This window comes from Cryptococcus depauperatus, chromosome 6, assembly GCF_001720195.1.
Source record: "Cryptococcus depauperatus CBS 7841 chromosome 6, complete sequence".
Taxonomy (NCBI): domain Eukaryota; kingdom Fungi; phylum Basidiomycota; class Tremellomycetes; order Tremellales; family Cryptococcaceae; genus Cryptococcus; species Cryptococcus depauperatus.
In genome coordinates, this window is record NC_089473.1 from 639,126 (window position 1) to 655,886 (window position 16,761).

The window sequence follows — 16,761 nt, forward strand, 5'->3', positions numbered from 1 at the left end:
GTTCATTGGGATCTCATCGCGCCACAACGGAGGGACCCTCGGAAGGACAACTGGTCTTGGAGCTATAACTGAAGAGGTAGAGAGCTTTGAAATTGGAGAGATGCAAGTGCCTTGTATCATACTGCGGATGAGAGAAAAAGGAATGACAAGGATTATGCTAACGTCCTCTATCCTGAAGGAAAGGTGAATATTGCGCGTCGATAGCCTGTACGAGATGTAAAGGCGTCCAGGTAAGCTTGACAAAAAGACAAAGACATGAAGAGATACACCGTTGCAAAGCCAAAAAGGGCCAGAAAAGCAACATCCAAGCATGACTCAGATGCTCCTATCTCACGCTTTCCCAAGTTGCCAGTCGATATAAACCATTTGCGTCTCGATAACGCACTTGCTCACGCTCGGAATTTCAACCGGTTCAATCCACTCGCAAATCTCTTCACTCGTTGCGGATTATGTCCAAAGACTGATAGCTCAGCGAAAAACCTCCAAGGCTTGACAAGAGTTCATCTCTGCCCGTTTCACAGGTAAGACAGCAGCGCATTTTCGTGTGTGCCATTTCCCATTCCAAACATCAGCTGGAGGGAAGAAGGCGGCGTTGAATTGCGCTCTAAAGGACGCCAAAACGCCACTCATATGTGTCGCCAGCCACATGTAGAGATAGTTTAGAACCATCTCTACAAGTGGAAAGATCCTTACATGGCATTGTCCCATCTCATACACGGAGAGATAAAGCACGGGTATCGCTGTGGATAGTGACCAAAGTCTGTGTAAGCAGCAGCGCAAGGAGAGGACAGATACCAAGAGGAAACACAAGGCGTATGAGATGGGAAAACAGTGGAACTGCAGTGACAAAACGGTATGTCTTATCAGCTCACCCACCCATCAGGCATGTCGCGGAACTGATAGACATACCTTAGGGTTAGAAAGTCCAAGGACAGAACGCGTCTTTCCCCTTCCACGTTAGCATCGCCCATAAGGGTATCAGCATGGCTTCTTTGACGAACAACGTTGCCACCCTGTCAAGGGGAGCTAGACAATCCAAGGACAAAACAAACAAGGAGTGAAGAGGAACCCCAAGTGAAGGCAGAGTAGAATTGAACCAGGAAGCGAGGGAGTGGAAGTGGGCTGACGAGGCTTGGTACAATACTTGGAGCTTTGGGGGGAGAAGATGGAACGGTGAATGGAAAAGAGAAAAGAAAGAGAAAGAAAGAGAAATGATAAATGTGAGTTGTCAACTTGGCATAATTACGTAATCAAGTGTAGGCTATCACCGCCTAGAAAGTAATTCTTATTCAATGACAATAAGTTATTAGAGAATATCTTTCCAGTAACCACAATTGGCAAGTCGAATCTTTAGAAATTTATGACAGGGATCAGGAAAGACACAAAAGTTTATGCTGGTACAGCCATGCTGAAACAACAAAAGCTGGAAAGTAGTTTGTGAATCCCATCGCTTTCCATGCCTTGTCTGCAAAGAAAGAATGAAGAGTTCTAGACATTATAAAGTCCACGTCGCTAGTCGCTCCAAGTTCTCACAAGCAAGTAACCAAACTTCAGAGAACCCTTCCAAAGACGAAGAAGAGAATGATTTGTGAATGATAAAGCCCAGCCAGAGCGAGATCAAACATTATACAAAGACGAAGCCAGCGTGCTGTTGACAAACTGCAACGCGCCTGCTCTTATTTGTAGGCAGAAAAGCCACAGGCAGGCTTATGGGATGCCCAAAGTGTTGCGGAAAAAAATCTAGAAGTGTGGTCTGATAAAATCCAAGGACGTCTAGCTTCTGTCGCAAATGAGCTTACAGGATGATAGAAGGTAGTTGGGCATATACCCATCGCTGAGCTCAGCTGGCAGACTGACGGTTTCCCATACTTGGAGCAGTAGGATCAAGCTTGAAGCTGGTCAGTCTGATAGGAACCTTCTATCAACGCCCATAGCTCGTCTTTTTCAAATGTATTGCAAGCCAGATATTTTAAACAATCATCCTTGTAAAGTCTATATACATAGCTTTGTGAGAAGAAACATTATTAATAAAACCAAAACTTCATAACAAAAACAACAATTTTGATTAATTAACTATTCACCCCGCAACCGGGCCGGATATTACCGCTGTTCTTGTTACAACGAACTTTTTTTTTTCCTAATGTCTTTTTTACATTTCTTTTCATTTTCAACCAGAATACGTTCAACATGAATGCGCCACCTGCAGTCTGTCAATTCTCTGACCGTCTTACTTCAGCCCTCAACGAGACTGGCCTTGTCAGGCCTACCAGCCAGTATACGACTTCCTCAGTCTCTGGCACGTCGTCCATCACCTCTCACACTCACGACGGCACCGTCTTCCATGACCATGGCCATGCAGTTGGAATGTGGACGCCGGATGAGCATGGCCATACCCATGAACATCTGGAACATGCAGGTATGTCAATGGTTGGGTCGTAGTGAGCTTTGACCATGCTACATACTCTTTCGGCTGACGGTATGCTAATGGTGATACAGGTAAATTCGCAGAGAGAGATTTACCCGATTATAGCCAGAGAGACTGGAAGGAGAGAGCTTTTACTATTGGTATAGGAGGGTAAGTTCGAATGCCTTGTCAAAGATCAATTCTCAAGGTCTACTGTCAAGGCCTGTCGGGTCTGGCAAGACGGCTCTGCTGTTGGCTCTATGCAGAACTCTAAGAGAAAGATACAATATTGGTTGGTAAACCATATTCATCTAGTATGGTACCCGATACTAATATCTTTTGGACAAAGCCGTCGTCACCAACGACATCTTCACTCACGAAGACCAAGAATTTTTGATCCGCAATGAAGCTCTTACCAAAGAGCGAATCAGCGCTATCCAAACGGGCGGATGCCCCCATGCTGCCATCCGGGAAGACATTTCGCGCAACCTTGGAGCACTCGAAAAACTGCAGGCGCAGTTTGAGACGGAGCTGCTGTTTGTGGAGAGCGGTGGTGATAACCTGGCTGGTAGGCTTTTCGCCCGTCGGGACTGAACTGAGGCATTGACTCACAGCGAACTACTCTCGTGAGCTGGCCGACTATATTATCTACGTTATCGACGTCAGTGGAGGCGACAAAATCCCTAGAAAGGGCGGACCCGGCATCACTCAATCTGATTTGCTCATCATCAACAAGGTATCTTTCAGCTATTATGACCACAACTCTCCAGTATGCTCATCTCTACACCACAGATTGATCTTGCGCCTCACGTAGGAGCCTCTCTCGAGGTTATGTGCAGAGATTCTTCGGCCATGCGTGGTACCGGCCCAACTTTGTTCACATCAATCCGCTACAATGACGGAGTCGATTCTGCGGTAGGTGCGATTATCGGCGCCTGGAAGGCAAGTGGAGATCCCTCTGCCCACTAGGGCAATGGAGATGGCTGTATACAGGATATGCCTGGTGGGTCTGCCGTCTTTTCATGCATCCCAATTCCATCTCCAGCCACTATTTACATGCGCTCTATACAGCTCACAATAGACAAGAGTAAAGTGGTCGCTCAAATAAGTCAATGCTTGGGATGCGGTTGGCGTGCCTAATTGCCGGGTCCATGGTTATGTGAGTTGCCGAAGTGTGGACAGCTTATTCTTTCCGATATGGGCCGTGGCTGGTCGTCATATGACAAAATGGATGGGCGTATGCCATCTATACAAAAGAAGAAAGCGAGGTCATCCGACTTGCTTCCTGGGAATCAGTATATAAGCAGGCGCTGTCCAACTGCTTTCCGCTTTCATTGGCGATTGAATTAATTGCTGACAACAAGATCAAGTATGGACAAGCTTGGCATCTCCCCGACCGAGTGAGCATGTTTTCCTTGGACAGGAGGAGTTTGTTTTGCTAATGTTTGATCACAGCACTTTGTCATCTGACAAGTCTAGTACGATCCTCCATCTCGGCGGATTGCCTGCCCTCACCCATTGTGTTTGGCGGCTAATGACTGTATAGTCGAGATTAACGATGTCATGTTTTGCGAGCATGGACTAGAGGTCTGCAAGACTTGTGAGTTTGACGGTCGGGAAGGTGAGTTGATTATTGCGGCTCGTGTGTTATGACTGACTGAAAAATGGCCTGTAACAGACAACGATGCTATGATGGGGTGAGTTGCGACTTGCCTACAGATCATGGTCGATGCTGAATGCGAGCAGCCTTAATCCCGCTCCGCGAGCCCCGCTTGAGCTCCCAGCTCATTACAAGAATCAAAAGGATGGCTCTTACACGTGCAAGCAGCATGGCAATGCCAACTGCAAATCCTGCTGTAAGTGTTTTCATCCTCTACATGGTTGAGCTTAACATCTGAGTATAATACAGTCAGCTGGAAGAAGCAAATTACAAAGCTCCATAAAGAAGGCAAGAAAGCCGCTGCCAAAAAGAAGGACAACGGCACCAACTTGTACTGATCGGTGTTCTTCACCGTGACGCGTCCATGTTGGATAGGGGTTGCATGGATAGATGTGTTTATATTTTTGGGGTTAAAAGATGCGTAGGGACGGGTATGTTTTATAGTTGGTTGTCTTGTCTATTAGGCAATTGGGGTGTGTGTAATTTAGCAAGAACAAAGTAGAAATGTTGAAATGATGAAGAAATGATCAAGATTGGTACATCAGGCTATATAATAAGCATACAACATTATAGTCTATGGTGTATTATCCTAAACCCAAAACGCAAAGCAAGACAAGGGTGATTCAGTCGTCGAACTGAAGGCCAAGCTTGACCGTTATCGTGTTCATATAGTCCTCTACAGTCATATCAGTAAGGGATTAGTGAAAGGCAGCATTCAGCTAACCTGCTTGACGGCGCATAGCCCAATATTCTGACAAAAGCTCATTGATCTCAGTCTCATGCTTAGTGACATATGTTTCCATCTCTGACTCGATCTCTTTCTGTTGAGTAAGAAGTTCATCGCGCTGCTTTTGCCATTCGCCTCGCTCTTTTGCTCGGACACGGTATCTGCGTTGTTGATTAGTTGACCTTGTGAATGTTGTATTCTGCCAGTTTACTTACTCTTCTTTGAGCTCTTCAATTCTTCGGGCTCCTTTTTCGCGCATTTCCCTTCTCATCTCTTCTTGTCTTGCCAGCTTATGGCTCGCATTTTGTAATTGTTTCTGCAATTGCTCAATTTTTGCCAATAATCCTTGACTCTCTATATGTTTTGCTTCCAATTTCCCTTCCAAGACCGATTTGTTTCTCTTTGTCTCTTCAACTTTCGTCTTTTGCTCTTGGATGCTGTGTTCAAGATCTATCAAACCCCTTAAATCGACTTCAAAAGAAGCATAAACTTCAAGACGAGTGGTCAGTTCTCGAGCTTTTTGCTGAAAAGACGCTAGCTTTGTCTTCTCCGTTTGGACAGCGTAGGCCATTTCAGAAATATGACGCTTGATCCGATCAGGAGACTGTACAAGCCGAGACTTGGCGCTTCCTATTTGAAGCTCGAGCTGAGTTATGAGGTGATTGTTATGATTCTAAAAGAATTCAATCACTCTGTCTATCGTCAAGGGGTGCGGGTTCTCACAACTTGTTCAACAAGCACTTGTCTCTCCTTTTTCAATTCTTCGTATTCTTGGACCTCTTTTACACGTTGAGAGTTGAGCTCAAACAGCTCCCCCTTTAAGGCCTCATTTCGTTTTTGAGCTTCTTCAGATTGTGGTCTCTCAGCAACATTCCTTGCACTGCACACGAGGTCATGTCATCTTCAGTCTTCAATATGGAATTTTTTAGCCTACGCTATTTTTTGTTGTTGGATGTCAAGATCTTGTAGTTGCTGACGGAGCTCAAGAAGCCTAAAACGACTTGAGCTTTCAACACAAAATATGGTAAAGAGTAATCACTTTTTTTGATGCTGCTGGAGGGTTTCTTGAAATTTGGCTTGAGTCTGCATCCGTTCATCTCTACAAGACGTGAGCATCTTCTAATAGTCCTCCAAATATGGACGTGCCTAAATTTGGCAAAATTCATGATGCCACTCAAAACTCGACGAAGGCGAGAGGCCTCTGGGCGAGCGAGATCCGCCATGGTGAAATCGTGAATCCCACAAAGCTGAGCCAGTCCGCGGCTATGGCATGTCAGCAAAGGGACTTTATCGTAACCACGATCCTAACCAGTGTCTGAAAAACATCTGGAAGCCAAGAGCATCGTTGTAGATTTCCTATACTGTACATGAGCCTTGAAACGAGAAATACTCAAACGACATGCCTTATACTCCATCATACCAAGCAACGTCTGTTTCGGCTGCTCAATAGAGTCTTCGTTGGCGCCCATAAGTATCTCTAATAACGATCCGAATATCCCTTGTGTACTTTGAGCCGTAGGTCTTGTGAGGTCCTCCATTTGAGCAGGAATTTCCAAGGCTGCCAGACATTCCAGAATATCCTGGGCTGTTAAGATTGGGAACGCTGCTGTAGCTTGTTGTGCTGCTCTTCTTGTTTGCTGCGACATTCGTACCAGTCTTTATCTTTAAGTTTTCAAGAATACAAAATACAAGCATAATACAATTTACAAATATAAACAGGCTTTTGTTTACAAAATACATGTCTTCCGGTTTACGTAATTGAGTTACATTGCATTTCGCGTCAACAAACAAATGTACAATTATCATTTTCACTCTTTTTTCATTATTCTATAATTTTGACGAGATGGTCAACCAAAAGCCAAGCAAACGACAAATCTTATCCGAAGATTATCTCACTGATACATTTCCATCTCTACTGCCACCGATTTTTGAGCAAGTGCAGCAGACTACAGCGAACCACAGGAAGAACATTGTACATCTACGCAAGATCCAGGACCAATGTGCTTCCTTCACAGAAGAGACCCCAAAGGGTATAAAACTAATAGGCGAAAAGGCCTTTAATACACTATTTATTGACATGGTGAACAGAATTTTACCAGTGAGGAAGGGTGTCGCTGTAGCCGATAGGGTGGTAAAGTTTGTGGCGAGTTACGTCGCTTATGCTACTGAAATGGGTCAGTCATTAATATGGTTGTCTTTCGAACGGTCTGACAAGATGAAGATTTGTCTGGTAGACCAGAGGAAAAGGAAGATGAGGAAATGGAAACAACTTCATCGCGATTTGTCGTGAAACTTTTGCGCCATCTGTTAGCAGGCACTGAGGCCAAAGATAAGAATGTCCGGTTTCGGGTGATTCTCCTCATTGTGTCTATGATCAATGGCCTTGGAGAGATGGAGTGGGCTCCGTTTGCTGTCGTAATATCTACTTTGCTGATACTGCCAAAGCGACGATTTATATGTTTTGCTACGAAAATCTTTGCTTGAACGATCAAGAGACAAAGAGGCTGCTGTGAGGGTACAAGCAGCTCTTGGATTATCGAAATTGCAAAGCGGAGAAGATGATGATGATCTTGAAGAAGGGCAAGAGCCTCTTGGACAAGTGTTGTTCGATCTATTACGCTATGATAACGCAGCGTACGCCTCCGGCTTAAGATCACATGATAATACTGATCAATGTGTAGCGAAGTGAGACGGGCAGCCCTGTATAATTTCCCACGAACTCTGGAGACCCTTCCCTTTATCCTTGCGCGTACTCGCGATATCGACCCTCTCTTGCGCCGTACGGTGTTTGCTGGTGTTTTATCTATGGAGGCTCTTCCAGACCCTCGAGTTTTGACGATAGCTCAGCGAGAGGAAATTGTGAGAAATGGTCTCGGAGACAGAGAGGAAAGTGTCAGAAAAGCTGCAGCGAGTATGTTGGCGGGTTGGCTGGATATGGCCGACGGTGATTTATTGGAGGTAAATGAATATGAAACCCTTAGGTGATATGGCTAATGACAATGCAGTTTCTATCGCGATTTGATGTCGTCTCCAGTCAAGTAGCTGAAGATGCTTTAATATCAGTTTTTGTGGCTAAGCCGGAAGCTTTTCACGCCATTGAATTCGATGACGGCTATTGGACAACACTGACTCCAGAGAAAGCCTTCCTGGCTCGTGTATTTGTGGATCGATGTATTACAATTAAGGTAGGCTTTCACATCTTGATTATCCGTCTAGGAAAATAATATTTCTATAGGACACTGTTCGCTTAGAAGAATCTTTACCAGTCGTTACAGCTTTGGCTTTCCGCATACAGGACGAGTACAATAAACTCGTCGGATTTAACGAAGAGACTGAGGAAGCAGTGTTTTCCGAGAGGACGTTTGTCGTTGGTGAACTACTCAAACTAGCCGTCAATCTTGATTATACAGACGAGATTGGTAGAAGAAAGATGTTTCAACTTGCACGTAAGTTATGGAGTGTTGTTAAAAATACCATTGACACATGATTACTTCAGGCGAAATGATCTCACAAGCTAACCTACCTGAATCCCTGATTCCACGATGTCTCGATGTACTCAGCAAGATTGCAAATGGCGAACGGGATCTTATTCGGGTAGTCGTTGATGTCGTAACTGAGCTTCGAGAGGGATACGGTGATGAAGAAGATTCTCCTTCCTTAGGTCAAGCTTCGATTGGTGACAATAGCGTGAGCGTTCGACGTCTTTCTGTCGGTAGCGGCCGTAGTCGCTCAGCGCCTAGATACAATTTGGACGACCCAGAAGAGAGGGCTAAGGCAGCTCTTATCGATCTGAGATGTCTTTTAATTTGCATCAGCTTATTGGAAAGAGTGCATTCGACTTTACAGGATAACTCAGTTTTTCATGGCCTTTTACCTGATCTCATCATCCCTGCAGTAAGGAACAAGGAAGAACCAACATTGAGAGACCAAGGCCTGATATGTCTAGGATTATGTTGTATGATTGACGCTGTGAGTCAATTCTTTTCAATAGGAACAAAGCTCATGGCGTATTGCAGAAAATGGCTGCCAGCTCTTTCGGCTTATTTATTCAACAACTTACTTCTGCTGATGATGAGCTCAAAGTAAAAGTCTGCCAGGTCATCTTTGATCTTCTTATGGTCCACGATATTGATACGCTTGTATCCAAGACCATGGTGGTATGCAGAGTACTCTTTTTGTTCATGGGTATGCATTGACACTTTTTTTATAGCAAACAGACAAAGTTATCGAACTCATCAGACATACAATCAGTCTTGATTCACCGGATGTTCAAGCTGTGGCTTGTGAAGGTGTGGCAAAACTCATGTTGGCGGGCATGATCTCAGACGAGGTGGTTAGTGCTCAGAAATCTCTCAGGCAGTCTAAATTTAAACATAATTGCTAGGTTCTGCAATCCCTAGTCTTACTATATTTTTCTCCAGAAACAGCCGACAATCAGCCTTTACGACAATGTTTAGCTTACTTCTTGCCTGTATATTGCTATACTGCTGCTGACAATCAGAAGCGTATGCTTTCGGTGAGCCTATTATCCTCCACTTTCCTGAAGTTTTTCTAATACATTAAAAGATTTTCTCCGATACCTATAGTATGCTTTCGCAGATGGCAGAGGATGTTGACGATGGCGAGATGCCACCTTTGGCTCAAATGGGACTCATGATGGTTGACTGGTTGGATCCTTACAAGGCCGTGTAAGTTGTTTAGGATGTTTGAAACGGTCTGTCCTTTTGTTAACAAACGCTTGGCTAGTAGAAGAGAAGGAGCAACAATTGATACGGCCGTTCATCTCAACTTGGCTTTGGAAATTTTCAAATCCTTGTTGGTCGAATCAAACAGTGAGTAGAGTCATTCAATAGCCACCATGACTAATAGTTGACCCCTCAAGATGGATCTCGCAAAGTTCTTGTTTCGCTTTTATCCAAGCTCAATCTCCCAGAAGGTAATGAAGCATCGCCTATCACTCTGAAGTCCCTTTTCGCTCTCATCGCTGCGGTTCGCGCCAAACGTCCACTTGCTGATGCGCCTACACGTAATGGCGTGGCTAAATTCGAGAAGCTGTTACTTAAGAAGTGGCCGAATGAGCTGGAAGGGTTTGATGTAGACAAATTCAGAGGGGAATGTGAAGAGGATGAGCATATCAGGGAGCTGTTTGGCTTTATTGATGATATGTGAGTGTTTCATCTTCAAACAAGGTTAAAACATGACCGAAATTTGCGCAGCGAAGAAACGGACGAGACTCAGAGCGAGGCAGGGTCTCGAAGGGGGAAGCGTGCGACATCTCGACGTAGTCGAAGTGTCTCAATGCTGACGAGGGATGAGTCCGAGGATGACCAGAGCACCGTGACGGGTACATCAGACGATGACGACGAGACTCCTCGAGCCACTCCTCAGCCCCGTTCAAAACCTCAAGGCCAAGTGAACAAGATACTCGCAAAGCAAACAAAGGCACGGCCATCCTCTCAGAAGGGTAGACAGAAGATGCAACCGGTCGAAGAAGAAGATGAAGAAGAGACAGAAAGCGAGGAGGAAGAAGACTCAGAAGTAGAGAATATACTTGATGAGGAGGATATCGTAATATAAATCTGTGTGTCTGTTGCATTTGTCTTTGTAATGTTTTAAATGTATTCCTTGATATTATCGGCAGCTTTGGTCTATGAATGGCGCCTCAATCTTAAAGACAATTATTTATTTGGCTTAAATTTGAAGATGATCAAAATAAACACCAGTCCCAGAAGCCGATATTTTGATTACCAGTGATTTAAAAATTATTGTTTTATATTCTTTACATTTCACTTTTGCTTTTATCACAAAGAATTGATTTTCGTTAAAACTCATTGAAAAACATGTCTCAAGTAGGAGCAGAAACAAATCCTCAGGCTGTTGAAGCTCACAAGCTGTTCCCACTTGAGCTTTCTGCAGCAACTGTCTCGATTGAAGGCAAAGATATCCTCGACAAGTACGGAAGGGTGCTGCACTTGAGAGGCGCCAATGTTTCTGCTTCTAGCAAAGTGTGAGTCTCAATGGGCCCCTTGTTGAGATGTCATGATTATTGTCTGATGCTGACTTGCTCTTCTGACGTTGGATAGCCCAGTCGCACCTTACCCCAAGATTCATGACCATGCCAAGGCAAATTATGTTGGGAGACCATTTCCTCTTGAAGAGGCTGAGCAGCACTGGAGAAGACTCAAATCGTGGGGCTTGACTTTTAGTAAATGCGCAAGCTTCTTGCAAGGGTATCGATGCTCATCCTTGGCGTTACAGTACGGATCACGGTGACATGGGATGCGCTCGAACACGAGGGATGGTGGGTGATCAGCCATGCAGATATTCATTATTTTCAAGCTAATCATCTCGACTTAGTGGAATATATGATGAGGACTACCTAGCGTATTTGCGAGCCTTATTGGAAAGTATGAAACCTTTCAAGCTTGTTGCTTATATTGTAAGTCTTGTTTTGGACCCATGTGAGCCTAATCAATGATTCAGGCTATTCATCAAGATGTCTGGTCAAGATACTGCGGTGGAGTATGTCTGGTAATTCACATCCGCTCATCCACAGCGCTCAACTTTGTTTTAGTCTGGTGCACCGGGCTGGACATTGGAAGCTGCAGGCTTTAATCTTTCAAACGATGGCAAAACTCTTGCATTGTCTGGCGCTGCATTCCTGGATGGAATTAAGGGCGGAAAGTTAAAAGGGGAGAGAGGCCTCTGGCCGACTGGATACCAAAAGCTTGCTGCTGCTACTATGAAGTGAGTTGCCTTGATACAAATTTCCGGCTGGGGAGCTTACATGCACAGTACTTTGTTCTGGGGCGGCGAAACATTTGCGCCGTCATTGGAAATCGCTACTCAGATCAATGGCAAGTGGGCATCAAAGAATATTCAGCAGTACTTGCAGGAAGCATTTCTTGCCGTCACTTCAAAACTTGTACAATCAGTTGGGGATCTGGACACCGTCATGGGTTTCGAGGTGGGCAGTGGAAACAGAATGGCATAAGGTATTTGCTCATCGATTGTAGCTCATGAATGAGCCTCATCCTGGATTTATTGGCCTACGCTCTGTTCACGAATGGGATTATAATACCGATCTCCATCTCGGTTTGTTTCCTTCCCCTCTGCAAGCATTCTCTATGGGCGCAGGCCATTCTACGCCTAGGGTACCAGTATACGCTCGCTCTTTTCCATTTCCAACTCGTGTTACCTCATATACTACTGGGAATCCTCAGGGTGTATCTGCATGGACTAAAGGAGAATGCATCTGGGAGAATGCAGGTGTTTGGAGATGGAGTGATGCCAAAAATGAGGCCGCAGCGCTGCAGGAAGACTATTTTTCTAAGGACCGCAATGGTGAAAAGATTGATTTCTACACAGATTTTTACTTCCCCTTTGTCAAGAAGTGGGAGAAAGTTGTTGGAAATGCTTCAAAAAGATATGAAGGATTGAAAGCTCGAATGGTGGAACCAATTCCAAATGAGTACTGTCCAGCTTGGGAGGAGAGCTTCCGTCCACAAAAAATGATTTATGTGCCGCACTGGTATGATTTAAATACTCTCTTCAAAAAACGCTTTGGATTTATGTCCGTAAATGTCCAAGGCTTGTCCCGGGTAGGTCTCTTTTATAAAGATACGAAGAGCGCTAAATTTGATTTTATCCAAGGGCATGTTCCTACCTCAAGCTCTATACTTTGGCACAGCTGCCGTTAAAGCTAACTATGCTCTCCAAATCAGAACCCTTGTGCTAGCTGCCAGATTAGCCTTGGGTCCAGTCCCAATTTTCTTTGGAGAATGTGGTGTTCCTATGGATATCAAGTATGGCTCTATCTACATCATAATATCTGAAATAAAACATGTTAATCAAAAGTTTCATTTAGTAAAGGAGAGGCTTTCAAGACAGGTGATTGGAGGTGGCAAGAAAGAGCTATGGATGCTATGATAAGCGCTATGGAAAGTGCACAAGTAGGATTTAAGTAAGTAGTCAACATGTCTTCAATTCTAATTGCGTATAGTCTTTGGTCATATAATCCTACCAACCGAGACGATATAGGAGACGATGTTGGTATACTTCCCTGTTATCTACTAATCGGCTACTAATTGATATACAGTGGAATGCTGAAAATTTTTCGTGGTACTCTGATGACAATCGTTCAAAGCTTTTGAAAAAGAACGAAGATTCTGAGGATCCTGATGTTGGCAGCCGCCTCTTGGATGTCATAGTTGTGCGTTTCTCATACTGCAGTTGTTACTGCTCTAACGTTTTCAAAGCGCCCATATCCAATAGCAACAGGGGGTTTGCCAATGTCAATGTCTTACGACTACCATTCCGGATCTTTCATCTATCGATTTCGATCTCCTATACGCGTGTCAACTGCGCCCCCTTCGCCACCTGAATATACTGAGATTTTCCTTCCGCGGCGTATTTATAAACCAGATGAGGTTGAATGGACTGTCACGCAAGGTGGAAAAGTTATCTTTGACTGGGACAATCAACGTGCCTTCATATGGTTCGAGGACTCTGCCATGGTAGCACATTCGGCCAAAGAAGATATGAAGTCCCGTAGGTTTGATATTTATGTGCCGGGTAAAAAAGTCGAAGAAGGGTGGACGATGTGGAAAATAGTGTCTGCTATCCTAATTCTTATTTTGGCTATTTGGGCTGGATATAAAACTCAAATCATGGAGTGGGAGAAGGACAAGGTCATTTTCCAGCTGCTTAGAGAAGCTAAATCACAGTAGGTTGGTAGACATTAGTAGAGATACCATGATTGCATATTCAAACAATATACTACATATAACGAGTAAATCATTATTGAAACTTTTTTCATGGGCTTCAAGCTTTACCGCTTAAGATATGTAGGCAACTCTCCACGACGTCTATTGCCCTGTCGCACTCGGCTTTGCTGACCACTAAAGCAGGAACAAGCCTCACGGCATCTTTACCTGCTGTCAAAAGCAACACTCCTCGTTCACGAGCAAGTTTGACGAGTTGTCCAGGTTGACATTCCTCTTTGAAAGCGATACCCCTAATCAGACCCCTTCCTCGAGTCTCTTTGATCAATTCGGGGAACATGGATGGTAGTTTTTGTACTCTTTCTCCCAGGTGTGCGCTTGTCTCCTTCCTCTGCTGAGAAAACGACGTTTCCGAGAGTCTATCCAAAACGTGGATGCCGATAGCACATGCTAATGGTTGGCCGCCAAAGGTGGTACCGTGCATACCAGGAGAGATGGTCGAGGCGATAGACGAGCGTACCATGATGGCCCCAATTGGGAAACCGTTTGCTAAAGGTTTTGCCATGGTGACAATGTCAGGTCTACACCCTGGAGGTCAGATAATATAAGAAGAGCCGGAGAAATACATACTGGGCATCAGCAGGGAAAGTAGAATGAGCCCACATAGTCCCTGATCTGAAGAGACCGCACTGAGAAACATCAGGACATTGGATGGGATAACGAATCTTATAATTTACCTGAATTTCATCGTAGATGAGCACAGCTCCGACCTCCTTACACCTCTTTCCTAGCATTTCAAACCATTCTTTCTTGCCTTCCTCCACACCGCCTTCGCCCTGAATGGGCTCCACAATGACACCGCAAGTCTTTTCGTTGATTAACTCTCCAAGACTTTTTTCATTCATGTCGTTGTATTTACCGACTTTAATGCCAGGAATTAGGGGCAAAAAAGGGGTTTGATACTTGGGGTTTGATGTACAAGAAAGTGCACCCATGGATCGGCCATGAAAAGCATTAGAAAAGCAAACAATCTCGGTCTTGTCCGCCGAAACAGTCTTTCCATAAGCGCGGGCAAACTTGAGAGCTCCTTCATTGGCTTCCGTCCCAGAGTTTGCAAAAAAGACTTTTCCACCCTTCTCTCCTCCCTGATAAGAACCCAGCCCCAAGCCACCATGAGCTCGAGTCTTTTCAATTAAAGATTTGGCAAGCTCGCCGGCATGTTCAGTCCAGTAAAGGTTGCTAGTGTGACTCAACTTGGCTGCTTGGTCGGCCATAACCCTATTAATCCCTTCATCTGAATGGCCAAGTGCTGTGACGGCGATGCCGGCTGTAAAATCGAGATAATTTCGACCTGAAGAATCAGTGAGAGTGCATGACTTTCCATGAGTGAAAAGAAACGGGGGTCGCACATAGGTATTGAGAAGATATTCAGAGTGGTCTTTGATCAATGACTTTGCTTCAGGAGGTGCAGAGGAATCCGGATGAGTAACTGAAAGGTATGAGAGGTTTGGCTACATATCAAATATCAGCAAATCCTTTCCGAACAGCTTGCAGCCGAGCATACTTTGAGTACCTCGGTAGCGTAAGTACGGCCAAAAGGTCGAAAAGAGAAAGCTTTGGGATGGGCAACACGCACAAATCCAAGAGACATGTTTGAGAGGCTCAGCGTAGGGAGCGATGCTAAGATATCGTCTGGTAGTTGGAGCTTGCTCGTTTGATTTTTCCAAAAAGAACTTCTGGATGTTTTAAAGTAGATGTAAAAAATATTGAAAGAAAAGAAAAAGAGAAATAAATGTTGACTCGAAAGATGTGCATTGGTAAAATTTCAAAACGCGCTTAATTTCATAATGGATGAATCTTTTCTCAAAATAAGACAAGACTTTTACGTGCAGGCGTCAAAAGATAGAAACATGAATGCATACATTTCATCGTCAAGATATATTCTCTAAATGGTTAATGCTGTTGGACTTTATCTAGATAGTCAAGTGGTCTAGTCTTACATGCAAGTCTTTCTCGTTTGTCGCTAGAAAGAATGAGAGTATCAAGCGCTTCTACGACCGCATTATCCTTGAAGCATCATTAGACCGCCAATCTCTCAAAAAGTGACAATTCTTACCTCTACACCACTCCTCCATCCATATCCAATCCATTCATCTTCATTCTCCTTTTGTTCTACAGCCCACATTTTATTCCTGAAATCTTTGATTGACCCGGACCCGTCATTCTCATCTTCGTCCAGCACTTTACGGACCTGTCTAGTAGGAGCAGTGACAGGCTTTGTCTTTTTCTTTGCTGAATCCTCGTAATCAGAGTCTGCATTGCCATTGGCGGTAGGTCGACGGCGAGATTTACTGTCGACATCGTCAAGATAGGCCAGAGAAGTGCGGAATTGATAAATGTGATCAACAGGATGAAGATGGAGAGCGCCTGTGGTAACATTATTAGCTGAATACGAAGAAACACTTTGCGTCGTACCATTGTGAATGACACCAGAATAATATCCTGTCGCATTGGGAACGACTTCACTCCTCAACCTCATCTTGTCGCCCCACTTCTTGTCTTTCTTCTTGTGTACATTCTCTTTGGTTTTCTTGTCTTTCTGTGTACCAAACCCAAATCCTCCCACGGGTCCGTCATCTCCATTTTGAACGTCTACAACGAAACCAAGGTCGCTTGCTCGGTCTTCTCGCCAGTAAGTAGCACCGGCGTCCACAGGAATCTCAACTTCTATGCGACATACTCTTTCCTTGACTCGAGCAGATATTGTTTTCCCCCTATCTCTTGCCCAAGTAGGCACGCTGATATCTCGATGTTGCAGTGGATATTGGTACAAATCCAATCCTCTCAGGCCACATGACAAATATATCGGGAGCTCTGCAATAGGTTCATCATCATCATCGTCTTCGCCACTGTCCGCGTCTACTGTAGGAAAAGACCTCGACTTCAAGTCTGGTAAAGGTGGAGACGGTTGTCGAGGTATAAATGTCGTAGATGGGCCTGCCAGGTCTTGGAGCACAGGGTGAGCATCTTGAGCCGATAATTCCAAGCCTTTATATTCCTGAGCTTCTGGATAAGAGACTATAGAGTCCACTGCTGCTTCTATTTGATCTATTGGCGGTTCAGTAGACATGATGAATGTTTTATCTATAATCGAATTGCAAGATTTCAAGATTTCAATCTAAAAAATTAGGCGCGTCTAGCTTGCCGTTATCGTTGAAAGGCGCGCTGAGATCAGCAAGTGGTTCCC

General features: G+C 44.5%; 7 protein-coding genes across 7 annotated transcripts; 4 read left to right on the forward strand and 3 right to left on the reverse strand.

The window, feature by feature from the left end:
• Positions 1-689: 689 nt before the first annotated feature.
• L203_104992 (uncharacterized protein) lies at positions 690-971 on the reverse strand (the record flags this gene model as incomplete). Its single annotated transcript, XM_066214365.1, has 2 exons — positions 690-837; positions 910-971. The coding sequence occupies 2 exons, from the start codon at positions 969-971 to the stop codon at positions 690-692; spliced, it is 210 nt and encodes a 69-aa protein (XP_066070462.1).
• Positions 972-2,187: 1,216 nt separating this feature from the next.
• Positions 2,188-3,373, forward strand: L203_104993 (urease accessory protein UreG; the record flags this gene model as incomplete). Its single annotated transcript, XM_066214366.1, has 6 exons — positions 2,188-2,416; positions 2,497-2,575; positions 2,626-2,696; positions 2,754-2,972; positions 3,019-3,140; positions 3,197-3,373. The coding sequence occupies 6 exons, from the start codon at positions 2,188-2,190 to the stop codon at positions 3,371-3,373; spliced, it is 897 nt and encodes a 298-aa protein (XP_066070463.1).
• A 402-nt stretch (positions 3,374-3,775) lies between these two features.
• Positions 3,776-4,402, forward strand: L203_104994 (uncharacterized protein; the record flags this gene model as incomplete). The annotated part of the gene is made up of 6 exons (XM_066214367.1): positions 3,776-3,804; positions 3,860-3,882; positions 3,951-4,025; positions 4,083-4,101; positions 4,151-4,260; positions 4,314-4,402. The coding sequence occupies 6 exons, from the start codon at positions 3,776-3,778 to the stop codon at positions 4,400-4,402; spliced, it is 345 nt and encodes a 114-aa protein (XP_066070464.1).
• A 285-nt stretch (positions 4,403-4,687) lies between these two features.
• L203_104995 (uncharacterized protein) lies at positions 4,688-6,437 on the reverse strand (the record flags this gene model as incomplete). The annotated part of the gene is made up of 9 exons (XM_066214368.1): positions 4,688-4,740; positions 4,789-4,952; positions 5,007-5,464; positions 5,515-5,671; positions 5,726-5,782; positions 5,831-5,890; positions 5,938-6,054; positions 6,101-6,147; positions 6,195-6,437. The coding sequence occupies 9 exons, from the start codon at positions 6,435-6,437 to the stop codon at positions 4,688-4,690; spliced, it is 1,356 nt and encodes a 451-aa protein (XP_066070465.1).
• Positions 6,438-6,634: 197 nt separating this feature from the next.
• Positions 6,635-10,368, forward strand: L203_104996 (uncharacterized protein; the record flags this gene model as incomplete). The annotated part of the gene is made up of 14 exons (XM_066214369.1): positions 6,635-6,965; positions 7,013-7,187; positions 7,237-7,425; positions 7,473-7,749; positions 7,797-7,976; positions 8,027-8,237; positions 8,288-8,760; positions 8,808-8,948; positions 9,002-9,124; positions 9,176-9,307; positions 9,358-9,479; positions 9,538-9,623; positions 9,674-9,956; positions 10,008-10,368. The coding sequence occupies 14 exons, from the start codon at positions 6,635-6,637 to the stop codon at positions 10,366-10,368; spliced, it is 3,084 nt and encodes a 1,027-aa protein (XP_066070466.1).
• A 263-nt stretch (positions 10,369-10,631) lies between these two features.
• Positions 10,632-13,520, forward strand: L203_104997 (uncharacterized protein; the record flags this gene model as incomplete). The annotated part of the gene is made up of 14 exons (XM_066214370.1): positions 10,632-10,798; positions 10,875-10,996; positions 11,050-11,092; positions 11,149-11,230; positions 11,275-11,313; positions 11,366-11,538; positions 11,587-11,758; positions 11,808-12,392; positions 12,445-12,596; positions 12,659-12,681; positions 12,725-12,743; positions 12,794-12,839; positions 12,890-13,003; positions 13,050-13,520. 14 exons carry the CDS (start codon positions 10,632-10,634, stop codon positions 13,518-13,520), a joined length of 2,208 nt encoding a protein of 735 aa, XP_066070467.1.
• Positions 13,521-13,614: 94 nt separating this feature from the next.
• On the reverse strand, positions 13,615-16,644 carry L203_104998 (uncharacterized protein; the record flags this gene model as incomplete). The annotated part of the gene is made up of 7 exons (XM_066214371.1): positions 13,615-14,095; positions 14,145-14,203; positions 14,252-15,025; positions 15,079-15,206; positions 15,515-15,581; positions 15,631-15,941; positions 15,990-16,644. 7 exons carry the CDS (start codon positions 16,642-16,644, stop codon positions 13,615-13,617), a joined length of 2,475 nt encoding a protein of 824 aa, XP_066070468.1.
• Positions 16,645-16,761: the final 117 nt, after the last annotated feature.